Source organism: Halyomorpha halys, unplaced genomic scaffold (genome assembly GCF_000696795.3).
Source record: "Halyomorpha halys isolate HHAL.00 unplaced genomic scaffold, Hhal_1.1 Scaffold360.1, whole genome shotgun sequence".
Lineage (NCBI taxonomy): Eukaryota > Metazoa > Arthropoda > Insecta > Hemiptera > Pentatomidae > Halyomorpha > Halyomorpha halys.
Window position 1 is genome coordinate 144,074 of NW_027110685.1, and position 20,534 is coordinate 164,607.

A 20,534-nucleotide genomic window follows, 5' to 3' on the forward strand; every position below is an offset into this window, starting at 1 on the left:
TAAAAAATAAAAATAAAATAATAAATATTTAAAAAAAAATAAATAAAAAATAATAATAACTGAAAGGATTTTTAAGTGAATAATAAAGCTACAAATTTACAATTAGTGAATTAATATAATATTGAAAAACAAGATACAGAATATGATAAAAATAAGGTTCCAATAATATCTATTATTAATCACACACATGCATTTCTAATTCTAATCGTAATATAATAAATAAATTATGTGAAGTTAAGAAAAAATACAGGCAGATATGGTCAATTGGAGAATCAAAATCAATTATTGGAAATCATAGAAGTAAGAAAGTAATTTCAGGGTCGTATACAGGAGGTATATGGGATGATTTTATCAACATAATAGCCTTTGAGACTATCTTCATTAACTTAAATTTATCTTTGTTAACTATTATTCACTTAAGATTTTAAATTAAATACTTTATCTTGTTTAAACTCCTTAAGTTTATTTATTACATATTTAATTTTATATGATTGTTTCAATATCTTCTTGTACTTATGTTTTATATATTTATTATACCTTACAAAAACAAATTTTGATTTATAAGATGATAACAATAGGGACATAAAATATTATTTTTGGCACATAAAATGACTAAAAAAACATTGGAAATCTAAAAAAAAAAATACTAAATGCTCATTAAATGTATTGGGTACCATCATAACATATTAAATAAACAATGTTACAGATGAAGGAGCGGCTAAGCGGTATGAAATGACAATGGAACAATTAGACAGAGAAAGCAATAAAATTGCCAGAGGAATACTAAATCATTGCGGTCAATTGGTAGCACCAAACAACGATGGTGACCGTGTGGTTATGATCTACCTTCCACCATCCTGGAAGTTGGTCTGCACAATCCTGGCCATCTGGAAGGCAGGAGCTTGCTATCTTCCTGTTGTACCACCAGCTCCAAAAGACAGAGTGAAGCATATGCTGCAAGAGGCCAAACCGTTTCTTGTCATTACCGACTGGGGTAAAATTATTAAATATTTTATGTAATAATGGATAATCTGTTATTTGGCTAAATATTTTTTAATTTAAGAGCTAAAATTCCTTGGAATATGCCTTAGCTTTTTTTTGCATAAATAATAGTACAAGTCATGCAAATTTCATTTATACATTTGTTATAAACCAAAAGTAATGTTAAAATTATGAAAGTACTTCTAAACACAGTTAATCAATAAATTTTTTTACTATGCCAAAGAAAGCATTTCTGCTATTTTGTTTCGTACAGCCCAGTATAGTTTAGCTCTGCCAATGTAACTCCTGTCTGTAGTCAAGTCCGCCGTTGCCGCACATGCAAATATGTGATCACCAGTCATCTCACCAACTCCACACAGGACGCAGTCCGAAGATTCAGTCACTCCTACTCTCTTCAGGTGTAGTCATGTCCAGTAGCCAACCAGAAGCATGCCACTGACACCGCTCTTGGTAAAGTTAATGAAGGGCACCTCTTAGGATCTAGCAATGCCACCCAGTTCTTGCCCCCACATTCTCCTCTACTCCTTCAGTGATGGCGCTTCGAGCCATTTCTTTCACCATCTCCATGGTGATAGGGAGAAGCGGCTGTGGTTGGCTAGCCCCTAACCGTGCAAGTCGATCCGCCTCCTCATTCCCAGGTATACCGCAATGGGCTGGAATCCACTGCATTACCAATACTTTAAGTAATCAGTTAATCAATAAAATGGTTACATTAAGATTAATGAATTCAAAATTTAAATTTAATCTTACTTTTCAATTTCGAAATTGCTTAGCTTGCGCCCTTTGTCCAGAAACTTGAATTATAGTGAGTTATAACTTACAAAACTATTATCATTCTTACCGTTCTTTATCACCTCTAAAATTAAAGAAGAAACAGTGTCTTAAGGTTTTTGAAAATAAAGTATTGTGTAAACATTTGGATTGGAAATCCAAGAATTTAGAAGGCTTAACACCGCAGAATTCTGTGAAATATACCTGGTAAATATAATGCTGGCGATAGCACTGGGAAAAATAAAATGGGCTTGTAAGATTGTAGTATTTGGTAACAAATGTATCCGTGGAATGTTATTAAACACTGATCCAGCAGGTAAACATCTCAGTGGTAGACCAAAACATAGATAGGCCATCTTTAGCTCAGGTGGTTGAGGCGCAACCTGGGAACTGCGGCGGTGTCAGAAATGACCAGGAAGAGGTTCATAAAACTATGTATTTAGGTTTGGATGGGTTTCATTGACTAGATATGTGTGAACAGTGATAGATGGTATCAGAATCAATTATTTAGGAGCTCTAAGCCTTTTATTGTTATTATTATTAGAATTCAAATTTATGATCTTTCCAGATGATGAAGAAGAATTATTTTCTGATGTAAATACAATCAGCTGGACTTCTCTTGAAGAGATCTCCATTGATCTGTCCGATGGCCTGCTTTCAAGTGGGGAAAGTTACCCCATGACCAATGACCCTATTGAAATCATTCTTTACACATCAGGCAGCACTGGTCTCTCGAAAGGTAATTTAACTTTAAATAAAAGCTCTACTTTTGTCAAACTTATACATAACTTAATTTATTTAATAAATCATTATTATTTAATACAATAAAATTATTGATTAATGTGGTCCAGTGGATTAGTAGTTCTCAACATTTTTTTTATTAGGCAGTACTGCACTTGCTCTAAAAAAAAAATCATGGTAACACTATTATTACAATTTTTTATTTTTATTTAATTAATTAATGTTAAATTTAGTGAATAGCTTTGATCATTGATGCTTTAACTTTTAATTAGTCAGTTTTAAATTTATAACAGCCACAAAAATTGAAGTCGACATTATTTAAAAATATAGAAAACAAAAATTGAAAATCCTAAAATTAAAACTTCAATTCGAAGTCTTAACGTATTTATTAAGGCCAAATTAAGGTTAATTTATTTTTTATATATTCACCATTTCATATAAGTGATATATTTATAATTTATATATAGTTTAATATCTATCTAGCCTTTTACAAAAATAAATTAGACTGATTGAGATTCGTTGTAGTTAATAACTCATTTATCTTGTATTCCATATATTTTTATATAAAAGAATTTTGAAAAAAAAAAAAAGTAACATAGCACATCTCTAATTGGTTTTATAACAGTAAAGTTCCTTTTTTTCTCAAGTTGGTCCTGTTCCAATCACAGAATGTTACCAAAATACTGCATATACTTTGAAATACCTTCACTTTCCTTTGAAACCCACAGGTTCTTGGATACTTCCTTAATATCCTCCCCCCTTTGACTAGTGTTTCGAGCTTTATAGGGGTGTCTTTGGGGATCTCTGAATGAATGCATTATACATTTCATCTTTGGGGTCACCTGGGAAAGCCTCTCTCACCTGATTTTATAAATAATTGAAGTGGCTTTACCAATATTTTATAATAAATATTATCTTGCTTCCTTCAAGTTATTAAATCCTGCCATCCATCATACTTATCCAATCTTCTTCAGTTCATATCCTTAGTACACTCATACAACACCCATTCATGACCTTCAGACTTGCCAATTGAACCACTGTCTTTGACAAATCTTTCTTAATCCGTTCCTTTTCCCTATAAAATTCCATTCCTTCCTTCATTCATTTCTTTAACACCATTCCAACCATAAACTTCTACATTGTTAGTCACTTCCTATCCACCGAATTCCCAAAAAATAACAGTTAAATATTTCAAATAATGTTTATAAATGGAAAGAAAGATAGGTGAAATCTAACTTAAATATCATCAGATGCTTTAATATTCATTTACAATTTATAAAAATATATATATGTTAATATAATCAACATTAATTAGTTTTTTCTTTTTATTAGAATATACCATAAAATTTATGAATTGTTAGAGGATTTATTTTTATTTTTTTATGTGATGTTTCTGATTTCCTTTTAAAACTTATAAATCTGTACATAAACATTATTAATTTTTCTTGTTAATTTTTATTAATTCATTTTGATTAGATTCTTTGTCATTTTATTTTATTAGAAGTTAGTCACCCTGTAATTTATGTTATGATACATGGTTTTATTTTTATTTTTTATTTACATTTTTTAAAATTATTGTTGTTCTTTTTTTTCCAATTCACTATTGCATTAATATTTTATAATTTCATTTTTATTTCTAAAATTTTGAATTTTACTCTAAAACCTATTTTCAATGCCTTTAATATTATTCTAAAGGGACTAGTCCTAGAATAAATAAAGATTATTATTATTATATACAGATATAAAAGTTATAATTTAGATATATGTTGTTTTCCAACTATGCAATTGAAACTTGCATTTTATGTATAACTGCATGTTACATATAATTTTTCAACTGTGACTTTCAGTAAACTTCATAAAATAATTATTCTTTAATTTTCCTGATTATTTGTATACTTTATAGGAGTTAGAATCAAGAGCTCTTCAATATTAAATAGATTGGAGTGGCAGTGGAGAGAATTTCCATTCAGCAAAGAAGAAGAAACTTGTTGCTTTAAGACTTCTATTACATTTGTAGACTCCGTAGCAGAGATTTGGGCGCCATTATTAAATCCTGAACACCCACTGCCTGTGTTGGTTTTACCAAGGAGTACCAGCTCTAATCCTCAGCTTCTTATACCTCTTCTTAATAACTATAAAGTGAGTGAATTTTGTATTATCAAAATATAATTTTTGAAAGATCTATAAAACTGGTTTCAGTATTAATCATTATTAATATGATGAATATAGTTAATTTAAATTATCATTAAAACCAAAAATTAACATTTACAGGTTGGCAGACTTGTTTTGGTACCAACACTTCTCAAGTCAATTCTCACATACTTAAAAATCACAAACGATAATACAGTAAGTAGCTAAGTTTATCCTAAGTACTTTATTAAGCAATGTTACAGATTCACCAAAATGGTATTTCATAGCTAAAAACATTTAACAACAAAATTGTGTACATTATTTTTGACAATTAATTTAACAAATGTAAAAACCATATACAATTTAATACATTTAAGTTATGAAGCCAGCTATTAAATGGAAAATACTACAACACATCATTTGTGGGTAATAAATGACTGTATTAACTGTATTAGAGTACAATAAAAAATAGAGAATGAATAGAAAGAAGAAATATCTATATGAAATAAATACAGATAAAATGCTTTTTTAAAAATAACCATTGAAACTCACCAAACCTATTTGGGAATGCCCCTGAACCAAGCTTCCACATAAATTGAAACATAACAATTGCCAGACTTGTTTGAATTTCCCTGATTTACCAAATATTTTATAGGAATACCTAAATAATTATTAATATTCATTATACTTTAGATGGTGTATTCCCAAAGTTTCAAGATTGGTCTCTGAACCAAAACTGTATTTAACATTTTTGTACAGCAAACCTAAAGTCTTCAATGTATGACCCTCAGGCATCAACACACCACTACCAGTGTTTTTCCATTGTTTATAGGCTCCCTGGAACTCTTCGGATCGCTAAAACAGTGTTTAATTACTTCCCTGTCAGATATTATTCAGGGAAACAAAAAGAAGTAGCTTGGATCTAGATCAGGGCTGTAGGGTAGTTGCCACATTGAACTGGGCCAAAATACCAGTTTGTCCAGCAGGAACAAACTGTATGTTGATCACTCTTTTGGTCTTGAAAAAAAAGTCTTGAAATTTTTACCAAAGTCGCTGAAGTTTGGGCCAAGTTCAACATGACAAAACCTCTGCACCCACCCTACAGTCCCAACCTAACTCCCTTCACAACATTTTGTATCACCAAATTATGAAAGACCTGACAGAAAAGAAAGTTGACACAATTTCAGTAACAGCTTTGATGAGGTCCCTTAAAAACCTTCTGTGCGAAGAGTTACAGGGACTTTATGAACAATGGAAAAATGCTGGCAGCAGTATTTTGATGCTTCAGGGTCATCTATTGAAGACTTTAAGTTCACTTTACAAAAATGTTTAATACATTTTTGTTTCCAAGACCAGTCTTGAAACTTTTTGAATGCACCATGTATATCTGTTAAAGTAAATATTCTAAAAGATAGTAGAATAGATTCTAATGAGAACCGTTAAAGCCTATGAATTCATTGAATTTGGATTGTGAATGAAGTATATTTTAATTTTCATGTTTTAAAACTTCTTTTCCAAGAATAATTAGTTGAGAAATCTTTTTTTTAAAACCACAGTGTGTTATTCTTAAACTAATCATTTGTGAAATTTACTGAAAATTTCATTTTTGTACGTAATAATGGATCTTGAAAATACTTAATATCAAAACTCACATCTAGAAAAATTCCTTTATTTATTTGATTCCTATTTATTACTGTATAAATAAAATTAAAATATTCTAAAATGTTTGTTTAGAGCTTGAAGCAGTTGAAAACATGGGTATGCAGTGGTGAAACCTTGCCATGCTCTCTAGCTGAGGAATTCTTCGATTGGTCTGAGATAAATGGAGGTTCACACATGCTATGCAATTTTTATGGTAGCACAGAAATTATGGGAGATGTCACTTTCCATGTGATGAAAAATAAGCAGCACATTGGGGACAGAGGCAAAGTACCAATTGGTACGTTTACAAGAACAATTATTAAATGTTATAATTCAATATTACAGCAATGAATAATCATTTTTTAAAATGGTTACAGGTGGCCCTGTTGATAACACAATCTTGTACCTGCTTGATGCACAGATGAGGCTCGTGAATAGTGGAGAGATCGGAGAGTTGTATGTATCAGGAAAACACGTAGCAGCAGGCTATGTCAATGGTAGGGATTCCTTCAGGTTTATAGAGAGCACTCTCACAGTTGATCCAGGTAATTTAAATACCACAAAACTTTGTTTATTGCTCACTAATGTATCTGAATTTTTTCAACTATGATTCTTTAAATAAATAAATCCTCAACTCCACATCGTTACTGATACAAGTCATTACATTTTCGTTGGTACAGGAAGATGAATAATGTAATATTTTGTTGTTAGTAGACTGTTTTAATTTATTAATTATTCAGCTTAATTACTTAAAACAGTCTCTTCTCGTATTTTGTTTTCTATTAACACATATTGTGAGAGCAGTATTAGTCTTTAGCTCTGTATTCATCTCAATAGAAGAGTAAATTATTAAGAATAGAAGAATAAATTATTATAATACAATCTTACAATATTTAATTACAGTTTTATATATTTTTCATGCAAATTATCAATACCAAATCATTCCTTTAATTTTTTTTTATCAATTTTTCAGGACACCATTTATTTGAATACATTAATTCATCATTTGTTGCTAATAATTAACCTTTTTTGAAATTAAAATTATCTCTATTATCTAGTCAATCATAAGTTTTTCTAATATCATCAGAGAATACTTTAAAAAATATGATGAACCAGACTGTATATATAATTTTATTTTTTTATTTTAAATCATTAAAACATTTTTATTGGCAACAGACAAATTAACATCTTCAGATAAATGGAGAATAAGTTAAAGATATGATTTTGTACTGATCATTAGCATTACAAATATATAAAATTGCAATTAAATATTGTAACAATGTATTATAATAATTTATTCTAATTTTCTTAAATAGAGATTAATATAAATTGGACTATCTGAATATGAAAATCGAAAGCTCCTTTCCCAATATTTGTTACTAAAAAAACATAATATGAGACTGTCTGAGGTAATTAACCTTAATGATAGATAATATTTATTTAATAAAATATAACTATGATAAAATAAATGTTTCATATCAGATAATGGGTTCTTGGAAACTATGACTCTAACAACTAACTTTGACAAATATAACCAGTACATTTTTATAAACGACGAAGAGAAACTGGTCAGTGGATCTTTAATGATGTTTAGCTGGAAGTCAATTCAGAAAGAAAATATGGTTAAAATTTTAAAATCTAAAGAAACTTTTTATCTTTTTCAGAATACAAAACCTTATTCAAGACCGGAGATTATGCCTCGATCTACAAGGGAACGTTGCTATTTGAAGGTAGAACTGATTCACAGGTCAAAGTTAGAGGAAACAGAGTGGATTTGTCTGAAATAGAAACTGCTCTCAATAAATTACAAGAAGTTCAGAAAGGCGTTGTCCTCTGCTACAACCCCGGTCAGACTGATCAGGTATTAATAAATTAACAGCTACACAATGTATTGTATACATGTGTACATTCTTTTATGAATGTACATTCTTTTATGAATGTACTTTCCTTCATTCTAAAAAGAGCAATTGAGATATAAACTAAAATGTGATCATTCGTATAATCATCTTATTAAAGCTATCAACACTTTTTAGTTTGAATGACTACTTATAAATATTTTGAGAAACTAAACATAAAATTTTTTTTTTACATTTTTATTTGTGTTTAATGGTTTGCTTCTAAAGATCTAATGACATTCCTTGTATCATTCTTTTTTAAGGAGCTGGTTGCATTCGTCCTTTTAAATGAAGGTGTCCTTTCCGAGTCAGCTGACATACAGAAACTATTATCGAAAAGTCTACCATCATATGCCATTCCACAGGTATCTATTTAATTTAATATATATGGCTTCCAATTAGTTTATTTAATTTCAATTCATTTTATTCAAATCAATTCAAATTGGTTCAGATATTATAAAATACATCATTTACTAGCAAAATTAGATTCATTATAACTAAAATAATTTTGTTGAATTAGTCCTTATTTCAGAGAAACATTAACAGCTTAGTGACTAACTTAGACTTGAGATACTTAAGGCTTTTATTTTGAAACCTTCCAAAAATATTTTTCAGAAAATATAAAAATGGAATATTCTTATATTCTCTTACAGGTAACAATGATGGATCAGATACCATTACTTGTCAATGGCAAAGTTGACAGACAACAACTCCTCCATCATTACAGTCAATTAGCAGGTATAAGTCATAGTATCTAAATTTATACATAAATTGAAAATACATGATAAATAAAGTAAAATAATGACATGAGAATTTTTGTTTCATTGAATATTGATATGATTTCCACAATTTAATCATATAAGTTGATTATTACTAATAAATGATAAATTTATAACACATTTAAGGGCAATCAGATCCTAGTTTATAATAATTATAGTATTATGAATTTTTTATTTTATGTGGAGAGAAGAAACAAAATCTTTGTCAAAAACTTATCTTTATTAATCAATGATATTGTAAAACCCAAAATAAATTTTGAACAAGAAATCTAAGATACAAAATTTATTATTGTTAAAAATAAAATAAAAAATATATTAATTTCTAAATTGAATTATTGTTATTTTTAAAAAATAAAGTCTCAAAATGAATTTTCCAAATTCATTTTAAAATATTCTAGATTGTATAATTTATAAAAACAGTTTGTATTCCTGATATACAACTACTAATGTCTTTAAGGAGCCACTATGTTACGATATTTCAAATATTAACTATAAACAGAGAAAAACAAAAATGACTGATTTATAATGACAAAAAGTCAAAAGTAACATTGAATTAATAATTAAACTTTATTCGGTAATTCCAGCCTTAAACTTGATACTTATCTCGTGAGTTGAATGAATACAAGATCTAAACAAACAATAAATTAAAATTATCGGGTTATGAACCCTCTACATGCTGATACTTATATTCTGATGGAAAATTGTTACATTTATTATAAATTAAATTTTGTGATATTTGAAAAAATATATGTTATTCTCAAGTCAACTTGTATACAGATAATGGCTGCACTAAAACTCATATGATAGATTAAATTTTGTTCATCAAAATCGTAATGTGCAATCTGCAGTGATATGATTACTGCAATTACTTTAAAATGAATGTTGTGAATTGCTAAGCAAACACACTCCCTATTCTCCCTTGGCCAGGAGGGCAACTGTCCGAAGAAGGTACTGTTTGGTCTTTCGAGTCCAGGATCACTCCTACAAAGTCTTATATAGACCATTTTAAACTATTTTAGAGTACCAGACTTGAAACATTTACCAATTTCAAGAATTGTTATATGACTATTTATTGAAAGAGCTGTTTATAGATAAACTGACTGTTTACTGAGCAAGTTAGGCGGTTTCAGCTTGGGTGCCATATTCTGTGGCTTGTTTTAAATGTTTTTCTTGTATTCAACTGAAAGTAAAACATTATAAAATGGCGTAATATTTTTGGCTATCCTTCTTTATAACAAATATTCCATTAACTTTCTCTTGAAAACTGTAAGATTGAAATTTGATGCATTGTAATAAACCTTTTTTATTTTTTTAGCAGAATTGAAACAAATATATTAGTTTTAGCTAATGTTAATAAATAACAGTCTTAGGCTGAATTAGCGTTGTATTTTAAATTTTCAAATTTTACAGAGCAGTCCAATAGTTGCATTGGTTTTTCTCTCTAGATTCAGAATATTGTTACTGTGATATTTCCATTTTCATATTTAGAAGACTTTTTTTTTTTCCAAAATTACTAGGTGAAGAGAATAATTCTCACCGTCTAACTAAATTGTATTATAAATAAATAAATAAATAATAAAGGCTTAACAAACCCGAAGGTTCGATACCGCTACAACCAAATGCTCTCTGCATACATCCTTCCAGTGATGCCCCTCCAAACCCAATTCCACAAAATCTGTTTTAACACAATCCTCCCATCTACGTTTCGGTCGACCCCTCGGACGTTTACCCATTGGTTCAGTGTTTATTACTATTTTAGGGATCCGCTCATTACTAAGCCCTACAACCTTACATGCCTAAAATTGTATTATAACTTTTTTTTTAATACATGTGTCCATCCCTCAGATCAACAGCATCTTATTAACTGAAATTACAGCTATATTTCAAATATTAAATATCCTCATTCTAATAAGGAATTTTGCATATCAAAACAGATGTTACCAATGGGATGGATTTTGATCTTAATGGTCTGATTGATGAAAAGAGGCCAGCAATGAAATGCCTGTTGTCAACAATAGCCTCAGTGTTGCCTCACGCTATTTCAAAGCTATCTCCAGAAGCCAACTTCTACAACATTGGAGGAAATTCACTCAACTCAGTCTTGACAATCGCCAAGCTGAGTGAAGCAGGATACAACATTAGTAGGTAGCACTTAGAAATATTTTAAAGACTTCGAGTATGTTCATTTGTTACAGATCTTGCAAGAAATTTAAAGAACTTCAAATTTTCAAAATAATTTATTAAGATTATATGCATTTTTTCTCAGATGTTGTTGACTTTATTCGATCAGAAACATTACTGGACATTGTAAATAAGATGACTCCAAAGTCTAATGGGATGAGGCATAGCAACAAAAAAGTTTCAAACAAATATAAATATGATCAAATTGCAGAGAAATATAAACCAGATGTTTACAGGTAATTACATCAGTCAAAAGTTGATCTCAATCAATTAATATTTTTGATATATTCTGGATTTTCTTTCCTCGGAAGTTGTTTGTATTAATTTGTTAATATGATGAGGTGAAAAAGAACTTCCATTTAGAACACAATACTATTTTATATTTTTTGTACCATGTTTGGAGTTTACCTCATATTCATGTACTAGTATCCTACAATTGCAAAATAATAGATATGACAAAGAAAAAAACAAAAAACAGAAGGATCTTAGAAACAAATCACATAAATAAAAATATCAACAATACTGTAAACTATAAAACTGATACAAAAAACTTAAATACACATTATACAGATGTAATAAATAGACTGGAGATATGAATAAAGAATCAGGAAAAACATTTCAAAATAAAATTATCTGATTTAAAAACCATAATTTTAACTTAAATAGCAAAATGTATTAAATATAGACATATCAATAAGGAGTTAAAATAACATCACACAGGTGTATTGAAATCTCCAAAGAGATAATGCCTAATTAGTACATAGGTTTGTGCTAAAGGGACAATTGAATACATCAGTATATAATAATCAGTATGTAATAAATTTTAAATTATATGTATACACATGACAATATTTCAAAATAGAAATAAATGTAATTGAAAAAATGAGGTTAAATAGATTATAAGATTTTAATTGTATGCAAATGAAAAATACATAGAAAAAATTGTTGATAATATTAAATTAATTGTTTCAATTGTAGGATACCAGTACACGAATAAGGGGTAAACCCGGTTACATATGGAACATTAAGGTCTTTATGTATGATTTCATTTGTGACAAAGTAAGGAGCATTGAGGATTTTACGAAGTATTTTGGGTTGTAAGGATTGAATACGAGAGGAATTCAAAGGTTTAGTGGAGCCCCAAAGCTCAACTCCATATGTCCATATTGGCCTTATTAGTCATGTAGATCAGTCTTTTGTAATGTGTTTGAAGTTTAGACCGTTTGTCTAGTAAGTGCTGTAATAGTCAAAATCAACGTGCAGTTTCCTGTCTTTTCAGTCTAGTGTGAGGATTCCAGGTTAATCATTTGTCCAAACGTAGTCCAAGGTAGTGGATCTGTTAGACAGGGGTTAGAGTAATATCATTAAATGAAACTGTAGGGCAGTCAGTAGGTTTACGACGAAGGGTAAAGGTGATTTGATGGGCTTTGTTGGAATTTATCTTAATCCTCCAATTACAACACCATTCTTTGAGGGCTATGATATGGGATTGGATATGTTGGGATACGATGAATAGGTTATTTATTAACAGCAAGCACACATGTGTCATCGGCATACGTGGTGAGAATAGTGGAATTGGAGGATTGGTTGGAATGTCAGCTGTATAGACGGTGTAGAGGATGGGACCAAGGATACTACCTTGAGGAACACCAGCAGACTGAGAATAGAGGGATGAATAGGAAACATTGTGGTTTATTTGGAAAAATCTATCAATGAGAAAGGAACGAATGCCAAACTGGTGATCAGGGATTATATGATTGGAATCCAGGATGGGGTATAGGCGTTTCAAAATGAGTTTTTCAAGGATTTTGCCCATGATCGGTAATAGAGAGATAGGGCGATAGGATGATGGGTATTCTGGAGGCTTTTGACAAAAAATATAGAATAGTATTCTATTCTAAATGGAAGTTTTTTTTTCACCTCAACATATTAATAAATTTCTGATAGAATGTTTCATGAAAACTGAAATGCATAATTTTCGTAGGATCATCACAGACAGTTTCTTAAATAAAGCAGATATTGAATCAACAATGGAACCTCCAGTGGAAAAGCATGATTACATTGAGCTACTTGATGCTATCTGGCCTACGCTCGTTAATAATCCACTGAGGTAACTATAATTAGTTGATAATTATATTAATTTCCCTCTGCTAATTTAAAAGGCATTAGTTTTCACTAATCGAGCTTTGTTTAAATAAACTAGTGGTTAATTTATTCTTCAAAGTCAGAATTATTAACCCACTTCTGCCCAAAGATGCCTATATGAATCAACAATAGCACCCTGATTGCTTCAAAGTATGCAGGTCGTGAAAAATCGATTTATTATTTTCTTTTATTACATATTTTCATTTATAGGATGTATTATCAAAATTAATAAAAGAAAACAATTCTTTTGGAGTAATATGATTTTTTATATTTGAACTCTTTTTCAGTGGTTCATATAAGAATCATTGCAATAAATTGAGTTCCTAATGCATAACAATCTTCAAATGTATATATTTGACACCAATTAACATACAAAAAGAAGAAAAGATTCAGAAATGGGTGACAAAATTATTAAATTATCTTTAAAATTTTGTATTTAAAAAACCACTAATAACCTATGAAAGGGCAGTGGTTCAGTGCTTTGTAAGGAAATACTGTTTTTGGAACAAAGGTTGAGCAAGGAGATGGATTTAATCGGAAACACACTCAAGTGTAAGGTTTCCCCCAATTAAACCTTATAGAGGCTGGGTGATTAACATTCGGGGCACCTAAATCCACAGGATTGATTCACAGCTAATTTAAATGAATAAATAATTATCTACCTTAGCAGGATTTGAACCCAGACCCGGAAGATACTAGCCCAATGCCTTGCTTACTAAGCTACCCCTTTCCCTTTAAATTGTATATATCAATGTAAAATTCTACTCAGGAAAATTAAAATAAAGAATAAGAAAAATTAAATATTAAAAATGTTGAAGATAAAAATACTATTGATATATAAAAACATTTTAGAGAAGAAATGGGTTTGTGAAGTTTGAAAAATTGAAGGAACTTCTTCCATGGTAGCACATTGCCATTGCATCTTCCTTTGATAAAATAAAGTTTAAAAGTACCTATTAATTATTTTATAACTATTGATATCAAGTTATCAAACCAGAATGATTAAAAAAGATTGTTAATTATTTACATTGCTTACAGTATTGTTGTAAAGGATGCAAACACCGATGATGTAATCAGTACCAGTCTTGTAATGGACACAATTGATGAACCTCCAGTTAAGCTTCAATCGCAGTTGAATTATGTGTTCCAGTTCCTTGAATACCTAGAAGTCCCAGTAATGTGAGTTTTTATTTTACATGGATATAAATTTAGTTATAAATATTAATTCATTATAATAAAAATACATACTGTAACTTAGGAATACTTGTCTACTCCAAGTTAGTAGTGGTACAGATAACTAAAAGCTCTAGGGAAGGGTGCGAGAGGCAGAAGTAGAAAGACGTCATTCCTTGTTCTAAGGAGCTAGTCTAATTCAAAATATCAAAATGATATAATTATCATTTTTATAAAAAACAAAATGATTTTATTTAAAATCAAAACAATAAATACCATATCTTATCATTTATTCAAAGTAATTTTAAATTATGCAATTAATATATCAACAATATTTCTTAGCATGTTAAAATAATTTTTTGACTATATATAAAATGAAGCTGTATTTAATTAATAGGGAGACGATGCTTCCAAAAGGCAAGATATTGCATAGCTTCATGCTTGGTACAGATCAGAGGCTTAGCCCACAGGAGAACATTGAAATCACCGAGGCAATGGAATGGAAGATAGAAGACCTTGCAAGGCAAAACAGCTTCATCGGCATCTTCACAACCAACACCAGCCCCCTAACAAGGGTAAGACATACAAGCATAGTTAAATAATTACCATAAAAATAATCAAATAGTCATAATTATAATCATAATTATTGTAATAATCAAAAGTCTATTAGCAAGATTAAACTTCCATTTATTATTATATATTATATTGTTTTGTGTTAGCTACTGATGCTTCAGAGCTTTTCCCTATTTTCCAAATACACCATTCATGTTTTATTAATATAATTATTATCACATACTTTAAATTACAATGTCGTATAAAATAAAATATGTTGGCAAGAACCCCTTATGACTGCTTTCACTCTTCATGGCATACTTGTAAAAAGATTTTGAAGAGAATCTTGGTGTATATTGTCCCACTCCTCCAATACAGCTGCCTTTAGCATTTCAAGAGTAGTAAGAGGTGAATTTAATGACCAAACCTTTCTTTGGAAATAATCCTAAATTTGCTCAACCGAGTTAAGGTTAGGACTTCTTGCTGTCCAATCAATGGTGTGGATATTTGTGGTGTTGAGGTACTCAGAAACACATCTTGCCTTGTAAGGACAGGTATTAGCATGCATGAGCAACGATTCAGAGCCTATGATCAGCATAAAAGGCATTACATGATCTTGAAGAATTATTTCTACATACCTCAAAGCATTTAAGGCCCCTGCTTGGATTGGCACTAACTCGGTACATGCCTTCCAAGAACATGATTGAATCCCCTCCACATGACTCAGTTTCTAATGTGCAGCACTGACTACACTGTTCTCCAGGCCTTATATAAACTTTTTTATGGCCATCTGGTCTGTTAAGGGCCACTCTCATTTCCTCAGTGAATAAAACTTTTTTCCATTCCTCCACAGTCCAAGATTGGTTTTCCCTTGCAACTCTCAATCTCTTTACTGATTGATATCCCCCGAACACCAGCGATCAAGTTTTTAATAGAAGAAGCTGTAGAATTAAACTTCCAAAGTGCTAGTAATCTTAGTAATCTTGGGACGCCCTGACATTGGTTGTCTCGAATGACTACCAGTTTCCCTTTACCTTTTTTATGGTCCTTCCTTGAAACTGAAGAATAGTGAATCCCAAGGCGATAAGCAATGTAATGCCGATTTGTCTTCTTCAGAGAGAGATTCTAACCAAGAATCATCGTGGCTTAAATGATTCATTGTGATTAAAATGAATTCTTATAACTAGACTACAGAGAAAAGAGAGACCAGACTTGAGGCAAACAAAAGATAAACATGGACTGAACGAAAATTTGAAATGAATAAACCAAAATTCCATCTTTTGTTGGTATACAGTGAATAACAATGATGTGTCTAGTCTAATATTCTCTCATTTAATAAATAATATTACTATAAATATAAGCTAAGTATGGATTAAAGTCAAAACCAAGAAAATCTCAAGAATTATGGATGTTGCAATATTTTTGATGGGAAGTGTAGTTGATTAACAAAGAATCATAGAAATTAGTATTTCTGATATTGGATAATTTTGTGTGAATGTACTTTTAAAAAAAAAAGAAGTCAAATTGAGAACCTCCTCCTTTTTTGGAGTCAGTTAAAAATATAAACTAGAATATGATTTCATTTTAAAATGAATGATGAGTAAAAATGTTTATTTAAAATAAATTTGTTGATGTTTTCTTATGTGAAAGTACATTAATATTTTTTTTATTTTTACTAAGGGATTTATTTATTTTTATTTTTGTTAACAGCAACTCTCTGAGGCTGTACTAAACTATAAACAATTGAAGAGTTATCAAGTGAATCAATTTGTAGCTCCTGACGGAACAAGACCATTCAAAAGGGGCGATGATAGTCTGATAGCAACTTGTGCTTTCAAAGAAGTTTATTGAATATTAATTATGGATATGAAAAAAATATTAATAATTAAGACATACCTTTGACATTTATTTATTGTTTTATGTTAATATTAAGTACAGTGATATTCTTGTGCATTATGTATAGTGTAATATATATATTTGTTATTAGTGATGTGCTTGAACAGGCTCTATAAAATTAAGAACTAAGGAACTCCTCTTGTTCTACATTGAGCCTTCTATTTTCCTTAAGCCATCCTTATTGTTATTTTGTAATGTATAAATATTTAAAAAAAATAAAAAAATGAATGTATAATAAAGAGCTACATGAGTAACAATGATTTTATTTCTTGTACTGTTTTACCTTTTTTTTAACACAACTGTTATATTTTAAAAATTAGTATATTTGATTTGATGATAATTAGTATGATTGATTTGAAAAATAATTTGAGAACACTAAGTTGGAAGATAATAGTAAATAATAAAAACAGTCAGAAGTCAAAAAAATAATAGAGGAGGGGGAGGGGGTGTGAGAGAAGAAAGGAGTTAAAGGGTAATGTTAATCTGGTTTTTGGAGCCTTTCCTGCCATGTCACCTCGCAGGAAGGGAGTATGGGGTAATTGTATGGAAGATTGGATTGATGAAGCAGGGAACTGTCAAATAATTTGATGTGTCTCTATGTAATGTGTTGTTGTACATTTTCTAGCTGTAGTTTGTTATGAATGTACGTCTTTCTAAACATGTTCCACAGCAGATCTTCTGTAGTGTGCTGTTCTGGTTTTCTTGTAATCATTTCAGGGCTGTTGGGTACAGAAAATGTAGTAGGGGTGCACCTTGTAGGAGTGATGGTCGTAATATTGCTTTGTAGATGAGTTATTTGAGTCTGAGTGACAGCCCTGGTGCTGCCATGCCAAGGTATGTAAGATGTCTCTAGGTTTGTATTGTCTGTTCGTTTAGTTTTGGTGCACTGTTAGGAGTTTTCTTGTATGAGAATGTGATGGCGTCAGTTTTTTTTTTTTTGGGTTGATATATATGTTTATGTCTCATAATTTGTTAGTGATGAGTTGGGCTGCTACTGTAGTCTGGTCCATGGCCTTGTCTGCATTCATGCTTGCCGAGTATATGATAATGTCATCAGCATATGCAGAGATTCGAACATTATCAATTTTAATTCCTACTATTTGGGCAGTATATATATTAAATAAAACTGCCACTAGGACCGAACCCTGGGGGACGGGGGAGGCAATTTCAGTTTTGATCCGGAATGAGAAGGTCTGGTCACTGATATAGGAACCGACAATGTCGACCAGTTGGTCCGGGAATAGGTGAAGCCTGAGTTGAATTAGTGTGGAGTAGGATACCGATTCAAATGCTTGTGTAAAGTCTAGTGAAATCATGGTAGAGGCAAGGTTTCTGTTTAGGTTGTTTGCTGCATCGCTTTGCATTGTGGTAGCAACTCACACCACGCGAAAGTCCGGTTTGTCCTGGTGAATGACGTTATGTGTGTCGTAGTGTTTACGGATGTGTATAAGGACTAGCTTCTCATATATTTTTGAGATGTGGTTGAGGAGGCTGATGGACCGGTAGTCAACCGGATCCGCTCCTCGTTTTCTGAGCTTAAGGAGTAGAACGACGCTAGCATGTTTCCATTCCGCTGGGAAGTATCTGAGGCGAGAGCAGGAGTTGTAGATATTGAGGAGAAACATGTGGGTTTTTGTAGGGAGCTGTTTCAGGAGGACGTACGAGATGTTCTTTCTGGTGGATTTGTTTCCCTTCGTTTTCCTGAGAGTTGCAGTCAGGTCTTTATATGTTGAGAAAATGGTGTTCTGTAAGTTTTTGGTCTGGGGTTGGTGATGGCATACAGAGTACGTGCGCTGTCACGTTGTAGGTAGTAGTCAGATAGATCGTCTGCCTGAACTGCGGAAGTGAGGAGCTCACCTCCTCGGTGTGGTTTCATCAATCTCGATTTGATGTTGTGACTTCGGACTAAGTTCCAGACGTTTTTGGGGTCGTTGTGTATGCGGCGTAGTTGTTCATGCCATAAGGACGTTTTCCACTGCAACATAAGGGATGTTATTTGTCTGGTGAGGCTGTTTATGATTAGTCTGTAAGTCTGGTCTTTAGTACTGTACCAGCAGTGTTAATGCTGTTGCGCAGTTTAATGAGTGAGTAAAAGTTGGGGTGGAGTGCGCAAGTGGTGTGGGTGTGAAAGTGGGTATGGAAGCGTTAGCAGCGTCTCGTATGGTCTGTTGTAGTTTCAATGGCCGTATTTATGTCCTGTGGTGAGTTGAGTGTTGTAATGTTGTATCATGTATGTGTGTTTTGTAAAGTTTCCAGTCAGCGTGTTTGAAGATGTATTTGTAGTCTGTAGGTGGGATTGGTCTTGTGTATAGGTACTACCACTGCTAGAGGACTGGTAGGTGGTTGTTGTCACTAAAGTCTAGAGTAGTACAGTTAGTGAATCTGTGTGGGGTTTCCTAAAGCGTTATCTTTAGCACAGTTCCATGAGTAATGTTTGGCATTTAGGTTACCTATGATGTGTTGTCTATCGTTCTCGATGTCGCGGAGAAAACTCTTGAGTGCGTCAGGTTTGGGAGTGAGGCTTCGATAGACGCAAGTGATTTTGTAGGAGTGTTCAAGTCTGACTTGTATTGTGATGGCTGCGTGTTTGTTATTGTGGAGTGTGGAACCGTTAATGAGTCTGGAAGGGACGTCATAACGCACTTACGGGGTGCGGGAGCAGTGGGGTAGTGCGCGCTGGGATTGCGCATGCCACTGCTCCCAATGATCTTCATCCGTTCGGTAGGCCCTTCTGGTGCGCATCCGTCTGAGGGCCTCCTGCAGTTACCAGGCTGGTCCGACCCTCCTAGTCTCAGTCTGGGTCAGCTTCATCTTCTTCTGGTGGCTCGCCGATGCTGGGCGGTCAAGTCCTTCCCATTGTGAAATGTGTTGGGCCCACCACCTCCTTCCATCCGTAAATGAACTCCCTGAAGAAGGGATAATTCTTTTCTTCCATCAACCAGGGAAAGTCCGACTCGGCGAGGGTGAAAACCCCGGTCTTTCTCAACAGCCTGGCTCGGTGTCCTTCCATGGCGGAGCAATCCACTATTACGTGTTCTGCTGTCATAACGCACCAATAGTGCGACGCCGACTACTTGCAAAAAGGAGTTGTGGTCCGTCAACTACAATGTACTGAAAGGAGTTGTAATTGCAAATACTTTCCAACTGCTCGTACTAGTATCTTTTGTTAAACTCCTTTTTGCCCAACTGTAGATCTCCCAAAACTCTTCACTCATGGACAAAGATTTTGATTTTTAACAAAGTATTTTAGTTCTTTGTCTATGTTTCTATAAATGGGGCTAAATATTCAAAGTTTCTATCACACAGTTTACACCAAGGCAGTAGCTGCGACACTGCTACTAAACCTCAATACATGAAAACACCTTTTGCTACTAATTTATTATTTAACAGAATTTTCTTCAGATTCTTATTAAAAAATTAACTTGTACATTCCATATGATCACTTCCTTTTTCAAATAGTTTACTAATCTACTGAGAGTGCCCGAATGAGAGAGCTACTTGATATGTCAATTTCCACATTAATATATACAAATTCATTTGTGGGAACGATAATATTTACGTTTGATTCCCTATACACTAGTAATTCCCTAGAATTTTTGTAATTCATCTAAATAATTAATTTTAATCC

The 20,534-nt window shown here is 31.9% G+C and overlaps 1 protein-coding gene across 1 annotated transcript in view; it reads left to right on the forward strand.

The window, feature by feature from the left end:
• Positions 1 to 17,167, forward strand: part of LOC106681698 (beta-alanyl-bioamine nonribosomal peptide synthetase ebony) — a 92,845-nt gene extending 75,678 nt beyond the window's left edge. The window contains exons 3-17 of the mRNA XM_067048805.1: positions 707 to 994; positions 2,342 to 2,512; positions 4,418 to 4,653; positions 4,786 to 4,860; positions 6,379 to 6,583; positions 6,663 to 6,830; positions 7,950 to 8,146; positions 8,444 to 8,545; positions 8,834 to 8,918; positions 10,894 to 11,100; positions 11,226 to 11,376; positions 13,125 to 13,250; positions 14,324 to 14,464; positions 14,856 to 15,033; positions 16,721 to 17,167. Of these exons, the coding sequence (XP_066904906.1) occupies positions 707 to 994; positions 2,342 to 2,512; positions 4,418 to 4,653; positions 4,786 to 4,860; positions 6,379 to 6,583; positions 6,663 to 6,830; positions 7,950 to 8,146; positions 8,444 to 8,545; positions 8,834 to 8,918; positions 10,894 to 11,100; positions 11,226 to 11,376; positions 13,125 to 13,250; positions 14,324 to 14,464; positions 14,856 to 15,033; positions 16,721 to 16,861 (2,471 nt within the window). The 3' untranslated portion in view covers positions 16,862 to 17,167. The remainder of the gene's footprint in view (positions 1 to 706; positions 995 to 2,341; positions 2,513 to 4,417; positions 4,654 to 4,785; positions 4,861 to 6,378; positions 6,584 to 6,662; positions 6,831 to 7,949; positions 8,147 to 8,443; positions 8,546 to 8,833; positions 8,919 to 10,893; positions 11,101 to 11,225; positions 11,377 to 13,124; positions 13,251 to 14,323; positions 14,465 to 14,855; positions 15,034 to 16,720) is intronic.
• The last annotated feature ends 3,367 nt before the right edge of the window (positions 17,168 to 20,534 follow it).